Source organism: Anabrus simplex, chromosome 5 (assembly GCF_040414725.1).
Source record: "Anabrus simplex isolate iqAnaSimp1 chromosome 5, ASM4041472v1, whole genome shotgun sequence".
In the NCBI taxonomy this organism is placed as follows: Eukaryota; Metazoa; Arthropoda; class Insecta; order Orthoptera; family Tettigoniidae; genus Anabrus; species Anabrus simplex.
In genome coordinates this window covers 93,541,620-93,564,045 of record NC_090269.1, presented here as the reverse complement: position 1 = coordinate 93,564,045, position 22,426 = coordinate 93,541,620, and the positions used below count along the sequence as shown (strand labels likewise).

At 39.7% G+C, this 22,426-nt stretch overlaps 1 protein-coding gene across 2 annotated transcripts in view; it reads left to right on the top strand.

The window, feature by feature from the left end:
- The window catches only part of Rev1 (Rev1 DNA directed polymerase), a 196,563-nt gene that overhangs the window by 135,400 nt on the left and 38,737 nt on the right, over positions 1-22,426 (top strand). For both annotated transcript variants that reach the window (XM_067148274.2, XM_068227734.1), the window contains exons 9-10: positions 5,006-5,058; positions 18,444-18,610. In XM_067148274.2, coding sequence (XP_067004375.2) covers positions 5,006-5,058; positions 18,444-18,610 — 220 coding nt within the window. The remainder of the gene's footprint in view (positions 1-5,005; positions 5,059-18,443; positions 18,611-22,426) is intronic.

The window sequence follows — 22,426 nt, the reverse complement described above, 5'->3', positions numbered from 1 at the left end:
AACATATTAATTACTCCGTAACTGATAAGTATATACACTGTCTTTTAAAAAACAATGAGAGATTGCAATTAAATACCACGGCAGGGCACAATGGGAAAAAAATCATACATAACAGATAAATAACACATAACTCCCAGCATATTATAACAAATGCCCAGGAACTATTTAAAGGTAATACTCTACTTGCCAACTCATTTTGTTGGTTACTGGACTTAACAAAAGCTTGCGTGAAGATTTGGCAAATGTTCCAGATTGTAAAATAAATTTTGATTAACCTTTTTTTAGGCACCTTTTAAGTGATATTGTCTTTTCGGCATCAGAAAGTACACTAGAATGACCCAAAATTTGATCAACATTAGACTGACCTTTTAATTCCCGATTTGCAACTGCACTCCCGTCTTCGGTCTTCTTTCTTCTTTTCCTGATGGTGTCAGGTTTTTTTTCCTGTTGGGAGTTTCACGTGACTTAATCTCACTTCAAAGGTATTTCGGCAAATTAGGAAAAATGTAAGGCACTGCTCCTAGACGTAATTTCTATCTCACACGAGAGATATCCACTTTTTCCATATATTGGTGACATACAGTATGCAGATGATACCATACTAATTGCTGGGTAATGAGGGACTGCAGAATCTCTTAGACAAGGTGTGCCATCCCAGTCTTCGATACGGCCTTGAAATTAATGTTTAAAAAAATTGAAATACATGGTCAGCAGCAAACATGAAGTGCCACTCTGAGTATACTCAAGGCTAATTGTTGAGAGGGTAACTTAAATTCATCTACTTGGTTACCCTAAGTAAAGTCTGGGATCCTTCTTTAGAATTCAGATTTTGCATAGAACGAGCAAGAAATATCTTCATTAAGATGGGTAAAAGATACTACACAGTCCTGACCTCAGTCCAAACTTGAAGAGGCGACTAGTGAGATATTATGTCTACTTCACACTTCTTTACAGTGTCAAAGCTTGGACAATAACCAATGCCATGGAGAAGAAAATCCAAGCCTTCGAAATGTGGACCTACAGGCGCCTGCTCAAGGTTACATGGGTCCAACATGTGTCCAACGAAGAAGTCGTATGATGATGTGTTGTCCTATCAGCCTGAACACGTGTTTACCATTAAGAAGAGGAAACTGCAGTATCTAATGTGAAACGAGTGTACCGAGCTCGATAGCTGCAGTTGCTTAAGTGTGGCCAGTATCCAGTATTTGGGAGATGGTGGGTTCGAACCCCACTGTCTGCAGCCCTGAAGATGGTTTTCTGTGGTTTCCCATTTTGGTTTCCCATTTTTACACCAGGCAAATGGTGGGGCTGTACCTTAATGAAGGCTACAGCCGCTTCCTTCCCACTCCTAGCTCTCTCCTGCCCCGTTGTCATTATAAGAGCCATCTGTGTCGGTACGATGTAAAATAACTTGTAAAGAAAAGAAGGAAAATGAGCGTAAGTACTGCCTTCTCCAGCTCTTCTTGCAAGGAAAGATTTTTTGGTAGTGGCTTTACGTCGCAGCGACACAGATAGGTCTTATGGCGATGATGGCATAGGAAAGGCCTAGGAGTTGGAAGGAAGTGACCGTGGCCTTAATTTAGGTACAGCCCCATTATTTGCCTGGTGTGAAAATGGGAAACCACAGAAAACCATCTTCAGGGCTGCCGACAGTGGGAATCGAACCCACTATCTCCCGGATGCAAACTCACAGCTGCGCGCCCCTAACCGCACAGCCAACTCGCCCGTTCAAGGAAAGATTGATGGAAGAAGAGAACCTGGGAGGAGAAGGATTTCTTTGTTGGGTAACGCTAACAAATGGTGCAACTCGACTTCCGAGGAGCTCTTCAGAGCTGTCGTATCAAAAGGCAACTTCACCATGATGATTGCTGACATCCACAACAGATAGGGCACCAAGAAATGAAAGAAGTAGAAGAAGAAGAAAGTACAGATACTGTATGAGCACTGTACCGGCTGTGTGCAATTTGGTAACACACATTCATCCTGATTCGAGACCAAAAGTAGAGTCCAACAGGGGCAGTGTACTGTCCCAGTTATTGTTTATTACCATCACAGGTGACATAATAAAGAACATCAAAACCTCTCGTGAACTTTGTTCCGGAAAATATTGTCCAATAGCAGTATTATAAGAAGCGGTAAGCCTAAGGGCTGGGTAATAAGGCCACCTTAAATTAAAATATGCCCAAAACTTTATTTTACAAATAGAACAAGTTGCCTTCTTCATTTTCACAAGACATGAAGTTATTTACATAATTAAAATCACGCATATCTTGAGTAATACAAAGGAACGAGAATATATTATAACTACTTTAAAACAACGAGGGAGCCAGCCCTCATTAACATGCACCATTCAGTTTACAACAAGTGAGAGAAAAGTTTCTTACTCCGAACACCTAGAGCATAACCAGACCACAATAAAGATTACAGTTTAAATTAAAACACTCTCCAAAATAAGCAGAGAACACTTAAACAGATTTAATACAAAGGGGAAACCAGAATTTACACCTAATTAGTTAATAGCCTCCGTATTTCAAAACCAATTCTCAAAGGCACGTTAAGAAATTCCCCAAATAATTAACAGCACCATGCAAATACAATGCTCGATACAACCTTCAAGTACTTGCACAACTTAGCAGAGGCTTATTCCTCTACATACGGAGATTTCAGATCGCCCATAGTACAGGCACTTCCCTGAAGGGGAAAACATCATTACAAAACAATACAAGCTATTTCTAAACACCAGCGGGTCTACACGCTTAAAGCTCTCAAAAGAGAAGCTAAAACATTACAAGTTTACTATAAATACATGTTCGTAATAAACGTTTTCTAATACCTCAGGCCCATCCCATACGCTAACATTCCAAGAAAAGGAACGAAGTCCCACTCTCTTACCTTCACGCTAGAGACCGGGACAAAGGGCCAAGGAAAGAGCCTGAAGAGGGAGCGCACAGCTCAAGTGCTAGCAGGCAATTCACCGCAGGCAGCGTGACCACCGCGAGCAGCAGCCAAGGTCAAGTTTTACGCAATTCCCCCAGAGGGGCGAGGAGGAAGGGGAAGGGGCATGAAGCAAGAGGGGGGGAGCTCGATCTGAAGGGAGGCGCTTCAGAGCGAGAACATTCTGAAATTCTCTGAAGCCATGCGGGGAAACAAGGGTAATGATTTATTATTTAAGGGCTAACCCTTAGCAAATAAAGAATACATTTAAAATACATCCAACAAGTTCACAATACACAAGACAGCTTGCAAGCATAATAAGGCCAGATTCTCAGAGATGGCTACAAATTAGTATAGAATGGACGTGAGGAAGAGGCCAGAAACAGTGTAGCTTTCCTAATAACAAAAGACATGTACGCCACAAACAAGGAAATGAACAGTAATCTTCTACAAAATATATATTTCTTTCATTAGACTAATCTGTCATTCTGGTAAAGTGGAAAAACACTATCTACTGTGCAATTAACTGGTAATGTGCTGACTAAAGGAAGTTGGTGACTGAACTGTGGAAGGTGCATGACAGTTGCACAAGTCTCCCTGTGTGAGATGGGGAGACAGTTGCACTCAGCACTTGCATCTGCACATTGGGGTCTATGCACACAAATTTGACACATGCCCCATCCTACACAGTTGCCTGCACCTGCTTGCTCCTTCAACATGTGAAACTGCAATTTTCTGGCAGACTGTTAGAATTACAAAGAAAATGGGTAGGCAGATTTTTATAGGAAATTTTTTTGTAAATCCTGCATGTTTGTTCCTCCTTTTTTTTTTTTTTTTTTTTTTTTTTTTTTTTTTTTTTTAAGAGACCAACTTTTTACCATTTATTGTAATTTCTATTGGATAAACATGTGCCAAAACAAGAGGAAAGCTTTTTTTTAACCCTGGATAATGACCAATTGGAAAGAACAACTTGTGCATTTAAGTCCCCAATGCTGATGACATTTTCTTCATCAATTATATCTTCTAGATCTTGACAGAATTTTTCCTTCTCTTGAGCACTACATCCAACCTGTGGTGCATATACCTGCACTACCGTGTAATTTGTGGACTCCAGCTGCATAGATAATTTAATGATCCTGTCATTCTTATAGGATACTTCGGTAATGGCCCATGAAAAGAAAACAAACGATGGCAGGGGAGACTAAAAGTTTTTCATGGCACAAACTTAATTTTATGGCTTTTGCTGATGATGTGATCTGGGGAGAATCTGAACAGGTACAGTTCAAATTCAATGAATAAAAGGTTAAGTTCCAGAACTGAGAATCTTGTTACCTGCCTTTCTCCATTTTGTTTCACTCATTCCCAATATGGATAGATTTTTCCTCTTCATCATATCGATAAGTTCTTCAGTTTTTCCAGTCAGGGTCAAAATATTCATAGTCCCAATTCTTACATTGTTCTTCGGACATATCTGTCTTTCATCAGAGCCATGTTGGCCGTCATACCTGCCAGATCTGCTCGAAGACTTTGTCAGTTTTGGTATTATTTTTTATCTCCATCCGAGGCTCGTTTGATTGTTGAAAGCAATTCGAAGACGCTACCATTGGTTTGCTAGGCCTACCATGGATCTTTGCGTTGATACTTTATTATGCACTAGATGGTCAGTGCCTGACACCCATTTCCTCATGTCAGTTAAGTCTATGGTTTACCCGCCAATACTCGGGAGGCTGATTGCAGTGGTTGCCCACAGGGCGATGGGGTCGCTGAACAGATTTCATTGAGCAATCTCTTGTTTTAAAGCATGTAATCTGAAAGTCTTCAGAAAAATATTTTTAGAGGTTTGATGATTTTCTTACATTATTTTCTTACTTTCTTCAAGTTGTCTTTCACTAGTTCATCATGTGTGTAAATTTGTTAGTTTGATGTTTGTCTCTTTGTTCTGCTTTATTTGTTAAATTTATAAGAAAAGCCACATCGCTGAGGTTATTAACAGTCATGTAGAACTGCCAGTTTATGAACGTACATTGAACATTCTATTGAAGTAATTCGTTTCGTTGTATTATTGTTGCAGATAAACCAGGCATATTGCAGGAGCGAAGAGAAAATGACAGCTCTTACATGAAGGTCAGTTCATTTTTAATTTCATAGTTTTATACAGGATTTATTTATTTATCATATGTGTATTAATACTAATACACACAGTATTAGAAAATAAATATATAATAATTGTACAGTATATACAGTAGTAAGGTGTCAACAGCCTTGCCAACAGAAAGATAATGATTACACCTTTTGAATATGCAAGGTCATTCAGCCACTGGATTAATAATGGTGCAGTATTTACAAGGTCTGCTTGTGGTTCTTAGTATGAGCTCAGTGGACATTCTGAAAAGATGTGTTCCACACAGACTGTTGGAAAGCTCCACAATCACAGTCAGGTGAGATCCGGAAGTCCCACTTATGAAGTGCGTATGCACATCAGCCTTGTATCTATCGCGTTAAACTGGTTTGATGCTGACCAAGTCGTACGAGATAGATCGAAGCCTCTTGAAGTGTTATTTAGAATGAGCAGTCTGAATTGCTTTGGAACTACATGTGTCAATTCCATTTCCCACTTTTCACTTAGGCAAGTTTGTTGCTGACAGCTTCTTGTCTGTTATGATTGATGGGTTGCAGGATTTTAGTCCACAGGTGCAAGGGTCTCTGATGTCCCTGTTGAAATAAAAAAATAATAATTGTATTTGCTTTACGTCCCACTAACTACTTCTGTGGTTTTTTGAGACACCGAGGTGCTGGTATTTGGTCCCGCAGGAGTTCTTTTATGTGCCAGTAAATCTACCAACACTAGGCTGACGTATTTGAGCTCCTTCAAATACCACCGGACTGAGCCAGGATCGATCCTGCCTCGTTGGGGTCAGAAGGCCAGCGCCTCAACCATCTGAGTCACTCGGCCCAGCTGTCCCTGTTGATTGGTAGGAGATTGTTAGTTAAGGATCTTGTTGTACTCTCGAGGCAATGCATTAAAACATTGCAGATCTGGTGGGACAACATTAGACAGGAATGGTAGTCAGAATATTGGGGTAGACGAATTGTCTAGAGATCAATGAGTTATACAGGATAGTTCTAATAAACGATGGGATTTTGGAGCCTTGCATTTCCTGTGTTTGTTGCCTCATACAACCATGACTTACAGTAATACTTGTAGCGACTCTTGGATTTTATTTCGAAGGGGCTCAGCCATAGAAATGAAAACAAACTAAGATGATGATAAATAATAATGTTATTTGCTTCACATCCCACTAACTACTTTCACAGTTTTTGGAGTCACTGAGGTGCCAGAATTTTTCCCGCAGGAGTTCTTTTACGTGCCAGTAAATCTTCTGACATAAGGTTGACTTATTTGAGCACCTTCAAATACCACCAAACTGGGGCAGGTCAAACCTGCCAAGTTGGGATCAGAAGGCCAGCACCTCAATCATCCGAGCCACTCAGCCTGGCAACAAACTAAGAGCACAGAGACATTTTTATACAAGGTAATTCAAAAGGTTGCACACAAACTGAAGTAGCCCATGGAGGGGTCAAAATGCAAAACTTTTTGAATAGTAGCATGTAGTCTAGGACAAAACCCTGCTTCAGTGCAAGCCTGGGAATGTCGAGAACAACATAATGCATGATTTATCTAATTTGTGTTTGCAAAATGTTCTGCTTTCCTTAACAATTCAGAATTGTCACTCAGTAAAGTGATAGTCTTGAAATAAACTTTCAGCTTATTAAGTTGTGTTACATAAATTTAGTATATGCCAAAGAGGTGTTAAGTACACACAGAAATGGCTAACTGTATGTCAGTTGGAACAAAACCCACACTCTTCCTATTTCAGATCAGATGCTCTACCGATTGTGTTATGGTCATATTAGTTCTGGTGGAAAGAATCTAAGCTACAGATCTGGTACTACTGCCAGCACGACTATAGTCGTTTGTGCACACAGTGAAGTTAAACACTGGCCACTGATTAAAATAAATGGTCTGTTATGTCATTCATGATGTTCCCAGACTTATACTGACTCAGGGTTTCATCCTAGACTGTACATTCTTATTCAAAAGTTGTTGCACTTTGACTCTCCTATGGACTATTTCAATTTCTGCTCAATCTTTTGAATCACCCAGTATAGTAAAGTATGTTAGGTACTAATCTTGGTAGCTGTGAGCTTGCATTCAGGAGATGGTGGGTCCGAATCCTACCATCAGCAGCCCTGAAGATGGTTTTCCATGTTTTCTCATTTACACACCACACAAATGATGGGGCTGTACCTAAATTAAGGCTACAGCCGCTACATTTCCAATTCTAACCCTTTCCCAACCTTGCATCGCCGAAAACCTTCAGTGTGTTGGTGTGACATTAAACCACTGGCAAAAAAAAAATCATATTGGTAGTTTGGTAGGCCTAATCATGTGTAATAGAAATCCATCCTTCAGTGTTTGTCACTTGTAAACTTGTCAGTCACTTTTCCATTGAAATCAGGAATTTATTTCACCATGTCCTTTGCAGTGGATAACATTCCTAATGCTGTTGCTACCAGGCGAGTTGGCCGTGCGGTTAGAGGTGTACAGCTGTGAGCTTGCATCCAGAAAATAGTGGGTTCGAATCCCCTTGTCGGCAGCCCTGAAGATGGTTTTCCGTGGTTTCCCATTTTCACACCAGGAAAATGCTGGGGCTGTACCTTAATTAAGGCCACAGCCACTTCCTTCCAACTCCTAGTCCTTTCCTATCCCATCGTCGCTGTAAGACCTATCTGTGTCGGTATGCACCAAAACAAACAGTACGGAAATTCTCGCACTGATACTGCACATGTGTGTAATGCAACCAGGATGTTATATAACAGAACTAATTGTGGAGAGTTGCTAAAATGGTTCCCACAACAAAGAAAATATATTTTATTGTAGAGTACTATTTCTGTTCATGCTCATCCAGATTTGAAACACCTTTCAGATGAGTTTCGTGATAAGTTTCACAAGAAGTTGTTGATAAGCTTCACTCTACAGGAAGTGTCCTTCATCAAGGAAAGGGCTGCTCAAGCAGCCTGTTACAATGACAAACAATGATAACCATGTGCCTTCTGACTCTGGTGTTACAGTCTCAAAGGAGAAGTCTTAAGCGAACGGCTTTGAAAGTAGGTTTCAGTGTAACATTCAGAGATTGTTCAAGAGACCGAGTCGATTTACATATCGAATACGGATTGGACAGCATTTTGGTGATACTTACTTCCAAGTCAGAATTGTGTACTGTGATATAGTGCTAGCAATGATTAACGAAGATCTCACATTGTTGTCTAACATATGATTCACCAACGAGTGTCGTATTCATTTCAGTGGGTACATAGACAGAAAACTCGCTTCTTTGGTTTTGAACGAATAGGCTTTGTTGTTCTGAAACCCATTTATTTTCCACATGTAACAATATGGTGCTCCGTACCTGCAAAAAGTGTATTGGGCCAATATTTTGAGGAAGTCAGTGGTGGACATCTTCTGACATTTAACCATGATCAGTGTAGAAACCTTATAATCACACAATTTCTGAGGGATCTTCAAGGATTTTGTCATACACAAAACATTGCACATCATACTCGATGGTTCTACAAGATATCACTGCCAGAAACTCATTCAGTTTTCTCTGGGAACCTTTTGGTGAACATAATTTTCCATGAAACAGATTTTTCTTATCCATTGCATTCATATGACCTTTCACTCCCTGATGCATATGTAGCGTCCATTTTTCTGGAGAACCTGCCGACAACAGTTGAAGACTGGACATCAATAATGGGCTAAGTGCCAAAAAGTTGATTTACCGGCGAGTTGGCCGTGCGCGTAGAGGCGCGCGGCTGTGAGCTTGCATCCGGGAGATAGTAGGTTCGAATCCCACTATCGGCAGCCCTGAAAATGGTTTTCCGTGGTTTCCCATTTTCACACCAGGCAAATGCTAGGGCTGTACCTTAATTAAGGCCACGGCCGCTTCCTTCCAACTCCTAGGCCTTTCCTATCCCATCGTCGCCATAAGACCTTTCTGTGTCGGTGCGACGTAAAGCCCATAGCAAAAAAAAAAAGTTGATTTTGAGTTATTCAACTTTTTTTGTTTTTGTCAAAAATCTTTTGATAAAGAACCTTAACCATATTTTTTATTTAATATCTAAGGCAAGATTCATATTCCTATTGCATTTTTTTCTTAATTTCCTTTCTCGTATGAATAAAACATAAAATTTTACTCAGCAAAATGTAGAACGTGTTAAGTGCCACATTTTTTGTCAGCAAAAACGAGGTAAATGCCAATGAAAAATCTCAACCTTTTATTAATTTTAACTGTTTATTTCAGTAATTGTACAATAATAAAAAGTGTCCAAGTACATTTTCAAGCATTTAATTACAGTTTACCTTTTTTTACTTCTAGTTAGAAAATCCTAGTATAGTTTTTCTAAGAATACAAAACAATTTTAATTGATTAATTCTTCGAAGAATACTCTATTCTCTTCCTTCAAATCTCTTCTTCTCAGCTGACAAGTTTTTTTTGACACGGGTGTGATGGTAAAACCAAGTTCTTGATTGCATTAGTAGTAACCCTTTTCTTGAGAACCTTGCAAGTGCTCCATGCTTCAAATTCATTAAATATAGTTCTCTTCTTGACGAATCCGGGTGCGGCTTTTTGAACTTTAATCCAGCTGCATTTGGAAATATTAAGTTTTGTCGTATTGATGTATGAATCAGCTGCTTTTTTTTAAATCAAAGAAGTCATCAGGTTGAAGCATAGTAACCATAAATGGATTGTTCGGTGTTGCATTCACCATAAGTTTGACCAGGTCAGGAACTTGACAATTTTCAACCCTTTTACGTTTCTCGATCTGTGCAAAATCTCTGTCACAAGATAAAACTGAATGGCCAGAGACTAAAAATTTATGGTTTATCTCATCATGCTTGCCAGTAATCATCACGTAAATCCAAAGAAACATCATTTTGTTCTTGTTCTGGCCATTGCAGTTATCAGACTAGACATTAAGTTTTCGTTTTGTCATAAATTCAGGACTACCGAGTGCTTTAAACAGACATTGAGCAATTTCATTATCGCCTCGACCACTCATACCCTCGTGCCACAAGTACGACGAGCCCCTTGTTGTCACCTACATGGACACACAGATTGTAGCATGAAAGCTGAGGGGAATAAAACATTGATTCTCCCTTCTTTCTATTTTGCTTGTGTCACTGTTTAATTCCATCGTTCTTAAAATGTACTATCACAAATTAAAACTCTCAACAGGCTTTTCTCAAAAGAATTAGGTTAAAATTCACAGCGATGTTGTTGTCATGACGCTCAGAATCAACAGTAAAAGCTCGGTGGCACATAGCCCGTAATAGCGTCACCAGCGGCCCGGCACATATCTCTCATGCCATATCTCGGGCCTTGTATGCACTACAGTCATGGTCATGGCAGATAGCGCGCTTTATAGGTTGTTGGCAATGGCACAGAGCTCACTTTTTTGGGTCTAAACATTTTTTTAATTGTTTTGGCACTTAGCCCGTTATTGATGTCCAGTCTTCAGTTGTGAGATTGCAAGAAAATATTGTACCACATTCCTTTGCAACTTGCAACAACACTCATTTGCTACATTTTTCAAAATCTGCGTGAACATTATGTAGTAGCGGCTCGCTCTAAAGGGCAGAGGAGCACGTGCCCCTCCAGCTAAGTAACTCTTAATGTATGGTTTTACAAATACTGGCAAATTGAATGATGATACATTCAGTTTTGATATAAGGCGCTGCATGCAGCTAGTGCGTCAATGTTTTAATCAGACGCGTACTTTGCTTCCTCCGGCGGGCTCTTCGCTGGCCAGTCATCTTGGCCCTGTGCCCTTAGCTGTTGACTCTTTCTTAGGTCATTTTTGTTTCCACATGCGTAGAAGTAACTACTTTTTAACATGTACTGAATGGGAGATTGGGTCGTTACCGAAGCCAGCCCGCTACGATTCCAAAAATACGCGAAGGCTTATCGCGCCGAGCAGAACATCCATTTCAAATTCATGTTCCAAGTCTGTCATCTGCAGTCTGATAAACGTGCTCTAGTGGCTAATGAAATTAGTCAGTATCCTATCTCGTAATATTTAGTGTGATGTCGTTATAAATAAATCTGTTGTGTGTTGTGTGCAGATATATAGAATCCCTATGAAGAGTCGCATTAGGTAGGCCTATGTCACACAGGTATGATTAACCTGTAAACTACGTGCAATAAATTCTGTGAGTAATATTTTAAGTAGACCTTTTTCTCAACTGTCCCTAATGGCAAAGACAGAGATAAAGACACTTGGTCAACCAACACCTCATTTACAACTAGAACAAGTCAGACAATATAACAGGTGTGAATATCGATGTAGATTTCAGCCAGGGTTGTATACAGAATACGAGTGGTTGTGTGGCTATGATTCAAGGAATGCATTTTTTCTGTTTTCCATGCATGTTATTCCGACATGACCTGACGTGGATGAAAACCGGAGTAACAGATCTCAAACACTAGGGAAAAAAGTTAAAAATCACGAAAGTTCCTACCAGCATATCAATTCATGCTTGGAATTAGCTGTTCTGGGGAAAGTTAATATAGTGGCTCAATTCGATCTGCTTATCGCCAATCCATTAACAAACACAATGATCAGGTTAGGAAAAATAGGCACATATTACGCAGAATTATTCAGTGCATAACATTCTGTGGCGTATGGTATTTGAAGAGACACTCCGTGGCCATTATGAGACAGAAAATTCTCTAAATCCTGGAATTTTCAAAGGTCTCATTTATTTTACAGCTGAAATAGGCATTGCTATGAAAGAACACCTGGCAAAAGCTTCTGTATTTAAAGGTATGTCGAAAACCATTCAGAACGAGCTTCTCAACTGTATGTTGAATGTGTGGTAGGGAACAAATTTCTTCAGAAATTGGGGAATCCCAATTCGTTGCCATAGAAGCAGATGAAACAACGGATGTTTCAAACAAATACCAAGTGGTACTTGCTTTTCGAAATGCATTAGAGGGTCACATCCATGAAAAGTTTTGGGGGTTCTTGAATCCAACCGTCAGGACAGCGGATGGATTGAGTCAGTGTCAGTTAGAGCAAATTAATCCCATATTAAGGTACACACCACATAAACTTATTTGTCAAAGTTATGACTGAGCCAGCATAATGAGCGGAAGGACAGGGGGTTTGTAGGCGAAATTGAATATACACTACTCTAATGCGCATTTTGTTCTTTGTTATGGACCCAACTAAATTTGACAATGCAAAAGGCTTGTTCATATAATCCCCAAGTCAAATTATTTTTCTGTTACCTGTCCGCAATCTGAACATGTTTTTGAAGATTAAACTCCCTCGGAAAATCACTACTCGCTGGAACTACAACATTCGTATGGTGAATGTACAGAGGTGTGGTGTTAATCACAATTATTCTAATAATTTTCACACCTCTGTAGTTTACGAGAATAGAAGGAAACTGAGTAAATGAAGTCAGTGGAATGGGCCGTGCTATTGAGGATACCATGTTATTGTTCTGGTTGTCTGTTTTTCAGAAATTAATGCCGCAGGTTGACATACTGTACATTCAGCTACAAAATCGCGAAACAGATTCAGTCCAAATTTTAAAAATAGGCTATTTCTGACTTTGCAAAGTGTGTAACACAAAAAGGTGTAGAAATAGATACAATTGTATGTGATCTCACGGACTGCAATAATTCCGATAAAAGACACAGGGACCATTGCAGCAAAAGAAGTCTGTGACGTTGTAATGAAGCAGGTCCATGATAGGTTTGCATTTACTGGGTACCGGTATATTGCAGCTGCAACACTACTGTACTCCGATTCTTTTGACATATTTTCTATACACTTGTAACCGTACGTATGTACGATCCCCGAGTTTTTAGGCTAGGAAATTTTCGTATATAGTTTGTTAGGTTAAAATCATGTAATTTTGTTTATTTACCATGTAAAAACGTAATATTATAAGAAGAATGTATAGTTAGGGAATATTGCATATGTTCATCATTATATTTTGTATAAATTTCCGTTTGGGTAAGAGTCTGTAAATATGGCCTAGCCGTAAGGATTGTGCAACTGGGAAAACTGCGACTATATCGGGAAGGACGGTTGAAGTCAGTTGGATGTGTTGCAACAGGTGGCTTGAAAACACGGGGTACGGCAGGTTGTATCGGTTGAAGAATTGGAGTGAATCAATGTGGACATACATGAGTGGACGGTCTATGTCACATCATATACTCGATAGCCAATGCGAGGGCTTTGTTTTGAGCGAGGTTTGTGTTGACAGAGTGACGCGGGAAGAGGTGCCGGTGTGAGCGTTGCTACCACTAAACTTTTCAGGACGCGATTACCACGTGTAGGAAGCACATATAAGTGGGTACGCGTGTGCGGCGAGTGATTCTGATTCTCATTGTGTTTCTGATTCTGATTCTCATTGTGTTTCTGATTCTGATTCTCATTGTGTTTCTGACTCTGATGCTGATACTGTGTGTTTCTCATTTGTACTGGTCTGCGGGAGCGACGTATTTGCGCAGTTTGCTATACAATCTGCTATTGTTCGTGATTATCTGTTACGGAGTGAACATGGTATAATCTCAACGACTGACCGGCTTTGCAGTGGACTTTCTGTAAAAGAAAGTATTTGTTTGGAACTTGTCACCCGAGTATGCAGCTTCAGTTGGTGGAGAATTTTGCTGTTTGCTTGCCTCCGGACATGTAACGCTTTCTGTCCAGCCAGCAATTGTAAAGAATTCAAGACGACGAAGAAGTGTAAATAAGGTTAGGGATGCTGTTAGTAAAGAAGGTTGCATCCATGTGTAGAGAAATAGTCGTCGTACTTTTCTCTACCAGATTAGGATTCACGGTAACAGTGGAGTGCAGTGGGGCTCTTACCTGGAGGTATGTTAAAAGTATAATGAGGTTCGATTTTTTTTTAGTGATGATTTTAATGATGTGTAATTTGCCTTTGTAGACAGCAAACGAGTAAATCTCGTGAAGAGATGATTTTGTTGGGTAGTATTGTGTATATTAGCTCTATGTAAACGGCCAGCACTAAGTGGGTTGCATTAGTGTTGATTTTGTTGGTGTTTGTCACATATTAGTTCTTATTCGATGTTCTATTTTTATTGGTGAGTTTAATGATGTGTAATTTGCCTTTGTAGACGGCAAACGAATAAATCTCGTGAAGAGATGATTTTGTTGGGTAGTATTGTGCATATTAGCTCTATGTAAACAGCAAGCACTAAGTGGGTTGCATAAGTGTTTATTTTGTTGGTGTTTGTCACATATTAGTTCTTATTCTGGGAGTAAAGTCATAGAATCAAACTTTAAGTGAGTCTTTAGTCAGTGGAGTAAGGCTGAACCTGGCATGTTACCCAAATTTAATTTCAGGGGTTATATAGCAACAGGTAAGGTTACAAAGCAAGTCTGGAGCCTCGTCAGCCTGATGACCGTCGCCTTGGGAGAGGGAGTGACTCGTTGCTCTACATAATTAAATATTCCTGCAATTGTTTTGCAGGTGGCGCCCATTATCCTTGTTATTTACTTATTTGAGTCAACGTTTATCTGTTCAGTATTTCAATAAATTTCAGAAGTTACACACTTTCCAGTAAATGTATTCAATTCTACTGTGTTACATTATCCAATGTTGCAGAAAGAAAGGCTAATATGGAATTAGAAGTGATTTATAAACGGACAGGTTTCAGGCAAGTTAAAGGAGCTCTGCCGCTCCTCACTTTTATTTTAGAAAATAATCTCAAGAGAAGAGTGGTACATGGACAGACAGAAGTGGAGAGTGCTCGTAAACCACACCCGGGCAACTGGAGTGGAAAACTGATGATGATGATGAATCTCAAATCAATGTTCAAAGAAACGCTAAAGCTTCTCAGGAAAATTGTGACAGCACCTATGTCCACAGCCGAAGCAGAGTGCTGTTTTTCGACACTGGCTCATATTAAGACATGTCTACGCAACACAATGACTGAAGAACGACTGCTCTGGCAGTGATTTCTATTGCTAAATACCTCATTTACGATATGCTTGCCTTTGACGATAAAGTCATTTCTAAGTTTGCGGATTTACGGTATAGAAGAATGGAATTCATGTTTAAATAAAGGAAAAGGAATAACACTGCCATCGTCGAACACTGCATAGGCTCTACTGCATTCTTCATTTGTATGGCCAGGGCGAGTAGACTGTATTTCATTTGTCCTGTCGACTCAGTTGTGGGTCTATCAGTCGGTACAGTAATTTGGATGGACTTAAGAATTACGCAGCCATCCAGCGGTAGTTGGATAATGCATATAGTGCTGTGAATGTATTTCAGATAGCCTTCAGTGACAGTAGGTACATTTAAATATTTCAAGATACTTTAGTGACAGTAGTTACTGTACATCTAAACAGTTCAAGGTACTTGGGTGAGGTAAGAGTCTGGATCGCCCCCTTCTTCAAATGGACACCAACATGAAAAAGATGACAATGAAGTTGCTGAATAATGACCAGGTATTTAACATTGTATGATTTGTATCCAGGTATGCATTTGTTTATTGTGTGCTGACATTATGAGTAATGTTTGGAATGTTATGAAAGCCATTTTTAACTTTTACTTCTGTTAGAGAAATACTGTTTGTTTTAGCATGTACTCTACTTGCAGTACTTTTGATGTTTCTTTAAAAGTAGTTGTATCAGGTTCAACTGAAAGAAGAAAATTATATTGTTTTAAACAGACAGATAATATGCTGCCATTTTGAAAGAATTCTGGTCTCAAGTAGAAAACAATCCGTTCGCAATGTATATTTGTCAGTCATGTGCTTTGCACGAACTTAGGCGAGGTGGCAGAACAGCTGAATAGCCGAAGGAGAACTTGAAGGACAGGAGTGTGGCTGAGAAGTACAAGACGAGATCAAATATAAACAGGATTTTATTTTTTATTTAAATTCATTTTACTACGAATAGCAATTGAAGGGATGATAAAAGGAAAACGGCTTGCATCCGGGAGATAGTAGGTTCGAATCCCACTATCGGCAGCCCTGAAAATGGTTTTCCGTGGTTTCCCATTTTCACACCAGGCAAATGCTGGGGCTGTACCTTAATTAAGGCCACGGCCGCTTTCTTCCAACTCCTAGGCCTTTCCTATCCCATCGTCGCCATAAGACCTATCTGTGTCGGTGCGACGTAAAGCCCCTAGCAAAAAAAAAAAAAAAAAAAAAAAAGAATACGAGGAAGGGGAAGGATACGATACCAGTTATTAGACAGCATTAGAAAAAGAAAGGAAGATTATGCAGAAGTGAAGAAAAAGGCACAAGATCGAGAGATATGGAGGTCACAGCCATGACAGGACCTGCCGGATGGCAGAACAACCTATGATGATGATTGAAAAACACAAGGCAGTTACAATTTACTTTCCCACATAGTTTCCTGCTTTGGAAATGCATATTTTCCAGCGTATGGGCAACTTTTTGACGCCCTCATCGTAAAAAGAACAGGGTCGTGTCACCAGCCATTTTGCTGCTCCAGGGATTCTAAACTCGAACACACGCCATAATCTGCTCTCTTTCAGCTAAGGATTGGTAGAACTCCCCTTATGTTCAAGATTGTCGTTAATTTATAAGGAGTCCACTATTTGGTGTTCCACATCACATACAGTTTCCTAGTCTTATTGCTAGCATGTGCAAATTGACTTGTTCGGCTTGAATTCTTGTGGTATCAAGATTGTGTCTCTCCTATGGAATTCACAAATATTGATGTTCACGTCATATGTAAACCTTAGTCTGTATTGCTGTTATGTGCCTTTTGACTGGTTCAACTTAGACATGCGATGATTCACGAACCCTATTTTTAACTTTTGTCTTTAATTAATCTGAAGGAATTCCAACTCCACAATTTTTTATTTAATCCACGCTTCAGGCATTGATGTATATTTTAATGTCCACAGCGTCTATTGTCATACTTTAACAACCCCGTGATTGTTTTAATTTACAGATTGTTATTGTTAATGCATTTCATGACAAATACTTGTTTTTAATTTGCACATATTTTGTTACAATCTCAAGTCTATTGTTTATACTGTATTGATCATTGATGATCACTCTTTTATTATGACACGGTTTCTCTTTTGATTTTGATAAAACCATTTTGATCATTTTTAAACTCAGGGCCCTGACCTAGTATTTGTGCATTAATGGCTGATGATGTTCACTATGTCGAACGAAACATGTCCCATTATTTAAGATACTTCATGATTATACTATAATCCAATGAGTATATTGTAGTGTATTGAAATAAAATTTTATAATTTAAATATATGAACTTCAGTACGGTTCCATTATGAGATTAATTACATGTCACCAGCCAGTTGCGCACGAAGTCTTCCACACTCTCATCATCTTGAAATCGTTGCCCTCCTAGAGCTTCTTTAAGCGGTCCGAACAAATGGAAATCCCAGGGCGATAAGTCCAGGCTGTAAGGAGGATGATCAAGTGTAGTCCAGTGCATTTCTTGTAGCTTGGAGACAGTTAAAGCTGAAGAATGGGGCTGCGCATTGTCGTGGAGAAGGATGGCCTGTTGTATCGGTTGGTCTCATCTTTTGCGGCGATATGCAACCCTCGCCTTGTTCAACAGCTTGCAGTAGTAAGCAGTATTGATTATGCGTCGCTCACGCAAAAAATCAAGCAGCAATAATGTCTTTAACTGCAAGAATGTTTTCATCTGTAATGCTGATCCAAGGATGGTGATCGTGTTGCTGATTTTCCACACGTTCTCGTCCTTCCTTGAACTTTTCATGCCAGGCAAACACACACGTCCTTGACAATGTTTGATCACCAAACTGTGCAGTCAATCTCTGGTAATTTTCTGCTGCTGTAACTCCTTCACGAGCAAGAAATTTTATAATTGTGTTGCACAGTGGAGGGGTGCACCTGTTGCTCCAATATTGTGAGCGTTACTGATGAAACTGCGGGAAATATCTAACAGCATGCTCTTCCCGCTCCTAACGGTCCCGCCTAAGCATAGCAGAAGCACGGAGCCAGTCCTACCAACTGTCGATGTTCAGGAACAAAAATCCAATTTATATTTGTTCGACCTTCGTAATAATGGGAAGATGACACTAAACATATGATGCAAGCACTTGACCACAAGCCAGATGGACCCTCCACGCCTGGCTGGCACCTGTGCAGGCTTCTACCAGTAGCAACAACATTGCAATTTACAATGCAGAACAACCAACATTTTCTTGAAAACTATTAAAGCTACAGACATGGAACTTAGCATTGTTTATTCCTCTTACCAGTATCTGTTAGAGGTTTCATTCTGACAGTAGAAGTACCTTACACACTATATTGTCCATTCTGACAAAATTGAATTACTCTGTGTCTCACCTAAAAGTAATAATTTCATACAGGTTAAATACTAAATTAAATACAAGTCTGAAATGTAGTCTTTGTGTAATCTTTCAGGAACCACTGATGTCTGTTGCCCAGGCTCGAGATATCATTCATGCTTGGGTCAACTCTGAATACGAGCCCAAGCAGTGTGACGTAACACTCATAGCCCAGTATTTCCAACAGCTGGCAGCCAGTCGACGACTCTCAGCTCTTGGAACTCTCCTTAGGCAGTTCTCCAGGTTAGTCTACAACTTAGGTCTGTACTGTGAAGAGCAAGATAAAGAATTCAACTCGCTTAACCCCTGCAGAGCAGAATTAGTTTCTGCTTATGAGTGGGTTGTTTTTTTATTGTACTCTGAAAGGATCTTTCAGGAAGCACTTGAAGATGTAGCAAAAGGTATAACCACAACAGGGTCTGGATCAACAATATTTGCTATGCTGATGATGGGATTGATTTTAGCATATTTGCATGTACATATTATTCCTTAGTTGCGGATTGGATCGTAAATTTGTTCCAGGTCATTTGCAACTGAAGGACAAGATTTTATAGTGCATATATGCATACATATTTGGGCTTTTAACACATAAATATGAGGAGTTTATTGATTTCTTTTTTTTAGCCATCTGATGCGTAAAACTGGATTAAGAATATGAAAAATTGGGAAAATGAAATACAGAAGAAATGAGGATATTGAAATACAATATAGTTTATATTTTGCTGTCTTTGTTTGATTCTGACAACATTCAAACAGAGCACTGTTGTCAGCAAATACTTTAATTGTGGGTAATTCCTCAGCAATCAACAAAGTATTCTATAACAAAAGGCATTGTTTACTCTGGCCAATGTATAATATTAGAAGTGTATGACTCATTTATGGAGCTGAGATTAAAAGAACAGCTAATAAAAACATAAAGCCACCATCTCATCTACTTTGCAAGATTTTTGCTAGTGGCTTTACATCACACCGACACAGATAGGTCTTATGGCGATGATGGGATAGGAAAGCCCTAGGAGTTGGAAGGAAGCAGCCGTGGCCTTAATTAAGGTACAGCCCTAGCATTTGCCTGCTTTGAAAATGGGAAACCACGGAAAACCCTCTTCAGGGCTGCCGACAGTGGGATTCGAACCCACTATCTCCCGGATGCAAGCTCACAGCTGTGCGCCTCTAACCACACAGCTAACTCACCCGGTTTGCGAGATTTTTACAGTTTGTTGCAAGAATACTGCAGTATGATAGGGGAAACAAATATCAGGTTATCTAGCATCACAAATTTCAGAGCTTAAATATTGTTCCATAACATCCTGTGATGTCAAAAGGGCTTCTTCTTATTTAAAAGCTTTCTTGAGGACAATAGAAAAATCTTGTTGCTTGAATATATACAGCATAATAGTTAATTGCAACTCCATTTCTGAAAATCCTGAGGAATAAGAGCATTTTTTGATATTAATGAGAAAACCTGTTCCCATGCATCTATTCCAGGAGGATGTAGGACACGCTACCATCAGGGAATTACTCCCAGAACAGCAGTCCTGTTGAAAGATTACTACAAGCCCTATGATGATTTTTTCAGTGAGCAAATTCCTCATGCTGCCTTCAAGGAATTACTCCCAGAACAGCAGCCCTATTGAAAGATTACTACAAGCCCTATGATGATATTTTCAGTGAGCAAACTCATCAGGCAGTGCAAAGTATTCTCTCTTCCATCTCGCAGGCAAAGATCAAGCTGATATGGGCAGAAGTAGCCAGAAGGCTCGGATGATTTTAAAATGCGTGACTAATGATCCTTCCCAAACAGTAGTGTCAATATAAGGGCAGATCATATTACCTATTAACTTCTAATGAATGGAAAATCTACACCTGGCATCAAAGTATGGAAGAAATCCACATTCAGATAATCGGCCTATGAGAGCAACAATCTATCTAGTTCTTCATGCTATCTGAACTGGAATTAGCCTTAAGTAAATGTAAGACTGGCAAAACAGCAGGTCTGGATGACGTTAAAATGGACCAAATTAAGAAATATGATCCTGCCACAAAGTTCTGGCTATTGTAGTAACAAACAACTATGTGAAATCTTGTAAGAACCCAACAATCTGGAGCAAGGGTCATAGCCATCTTAAAACTGGGCAAAGATCAAAATGACCCTAAAAGCTACAGACCAATCACTCTTTTGTACCATCATTACAGGGTGGCCCGACTCGTTGGCTGAATGGTCAACATACTGGCCTTCGGTTCAGAGGGTCCCGGGTTCGATTCCCGGCCGGGTCGGGGATTTTAATCTTCATTGGTTAATTCCAGTGGCCTGGGGGCTGGGTGTTTGTGCTGTCCCCAATATCCCTACAACTCACACACCACACATAATACTATCCTCCACCACAATAACACGCAGTTACCTACACATGGCAGATGCCGCCCACCCTCATCGGAGGGTCTGCCTTACAAGGGCTGCACTCGGCTAGAAATAACCACACGAAATTATTATTATTACAGGGTTATGGAGAGACTTATCTTAGACAGACTGATGGACAAGAAAGTGCCAGTTCTGATTTCTCATCAAGGTGGTTTCAGAAAAGGAAAGACCTGCTCTTCACAGTTGATAAAAACTAACTCAGCATTTAGAAGATGGCTTTGAAAGGTGCAGATCACCGGAGTTGTGTTCATAGACCTCTCGGCAACTTACAATACTATTAATCATCATCATCTCGTGGGAAGGGTCTACGCCACAAAGAACAGACTACTATCTTACCTGTGCCATCCAAAATCTGCTTCAAAACTGGAATTTCTTTGTTGATTTCTGGTGCAGAGAAGGTAGGATAATGGTCTTCCCCAAGGAATTGTGCTTGCACCATCACTGTCAATATTTACACAACAGTCAGCCATTACCAAGTGGAATAGAAAATTATTCTGTGCTGATGATCAAGCCATACTTGCTTTTGGGTATAATTTTGAGTTTGTTGAGCAGAAGGTCTGAAGCTATCGACACACTCACTATTATAGCAGAATGAGTAGGACTAGCATCATCACTTTGCGAATTTAAGCGTGCCACCATTGCACAGTGCAAGTGTAGGCTATAACAGCTAATCATCCCACTGTCAGCTGTTCTTGTATTTAACCAATCACAATACTGTACTGTACTGATATTTAAAATGCTTAATTACCAAATTTACAAACTTTTTGATCAAAGTACAATCAACAATTTTCATTGCCCATGATTTTCACTGAAAGCCATTGAAAAAGGAAAACACTAGAAATGGAATTAAGAACAGTGGAAATGAAGTTTCAAAGGTGTCAAGTAGGTTTAACGAGAATGGACAGAGTAAGAAATGAGAGAGTTCAGGAAATGGTAAGTGAGGTACCCCTACAGGAAAAGATAGAAAAATCAAGGTTACAGTGGTATGGACAAGTTAAGAGAATGGGAGAAGAGAGGTTACCAAGAAAGATGTTAGAAATGGAGTTGAAGTGAAGGAAACCTAGAGGAAGACTAAGGGAGAAATGGCTCAAAGGTGTAAAGAAGAGCATCGAGGCAAGAGGAGCGAACTGGACAACATTGACAGAAAAGAAGTGGTGGACGAACAGAAAACGATGAAGAGGATTATGTTCCAAGCAGATCCAGCCTGTGGTTAGAAACTGCTCCAGATGATGATGATGATGATGGTTGGTTAAAACTTTTCGAACAGATTAGAAAAAGTTCTGCTTCAAAATATGTTTACATTCCTAAGAACTGTATATTGTGAAAATAGGTTATGTTTTAACATTATTGATGTCCAGGGCAGTAGTGGCTTCACTGGCCATACCATAACCCTCTGTTGTAACTTAAAGACATTAATAAGCCTTATAACACTCTGGTGGAGCACAAAGGTGAAAACAGCCATAAAGGATAGAAATTTGGCTAGGAGAGAAAAGGACCGTGAAAAACTAGACATGATATACGGGATGAGGTGAAGATCAGAATCCTTGAATAAGTGTTCCGTGATAAGAAACTAAAAACCAAAAGAATAATTGAGGAGGAAACTTTAAATGTTGGGACAACTTCACTCAGAAACTGGAGGAAGA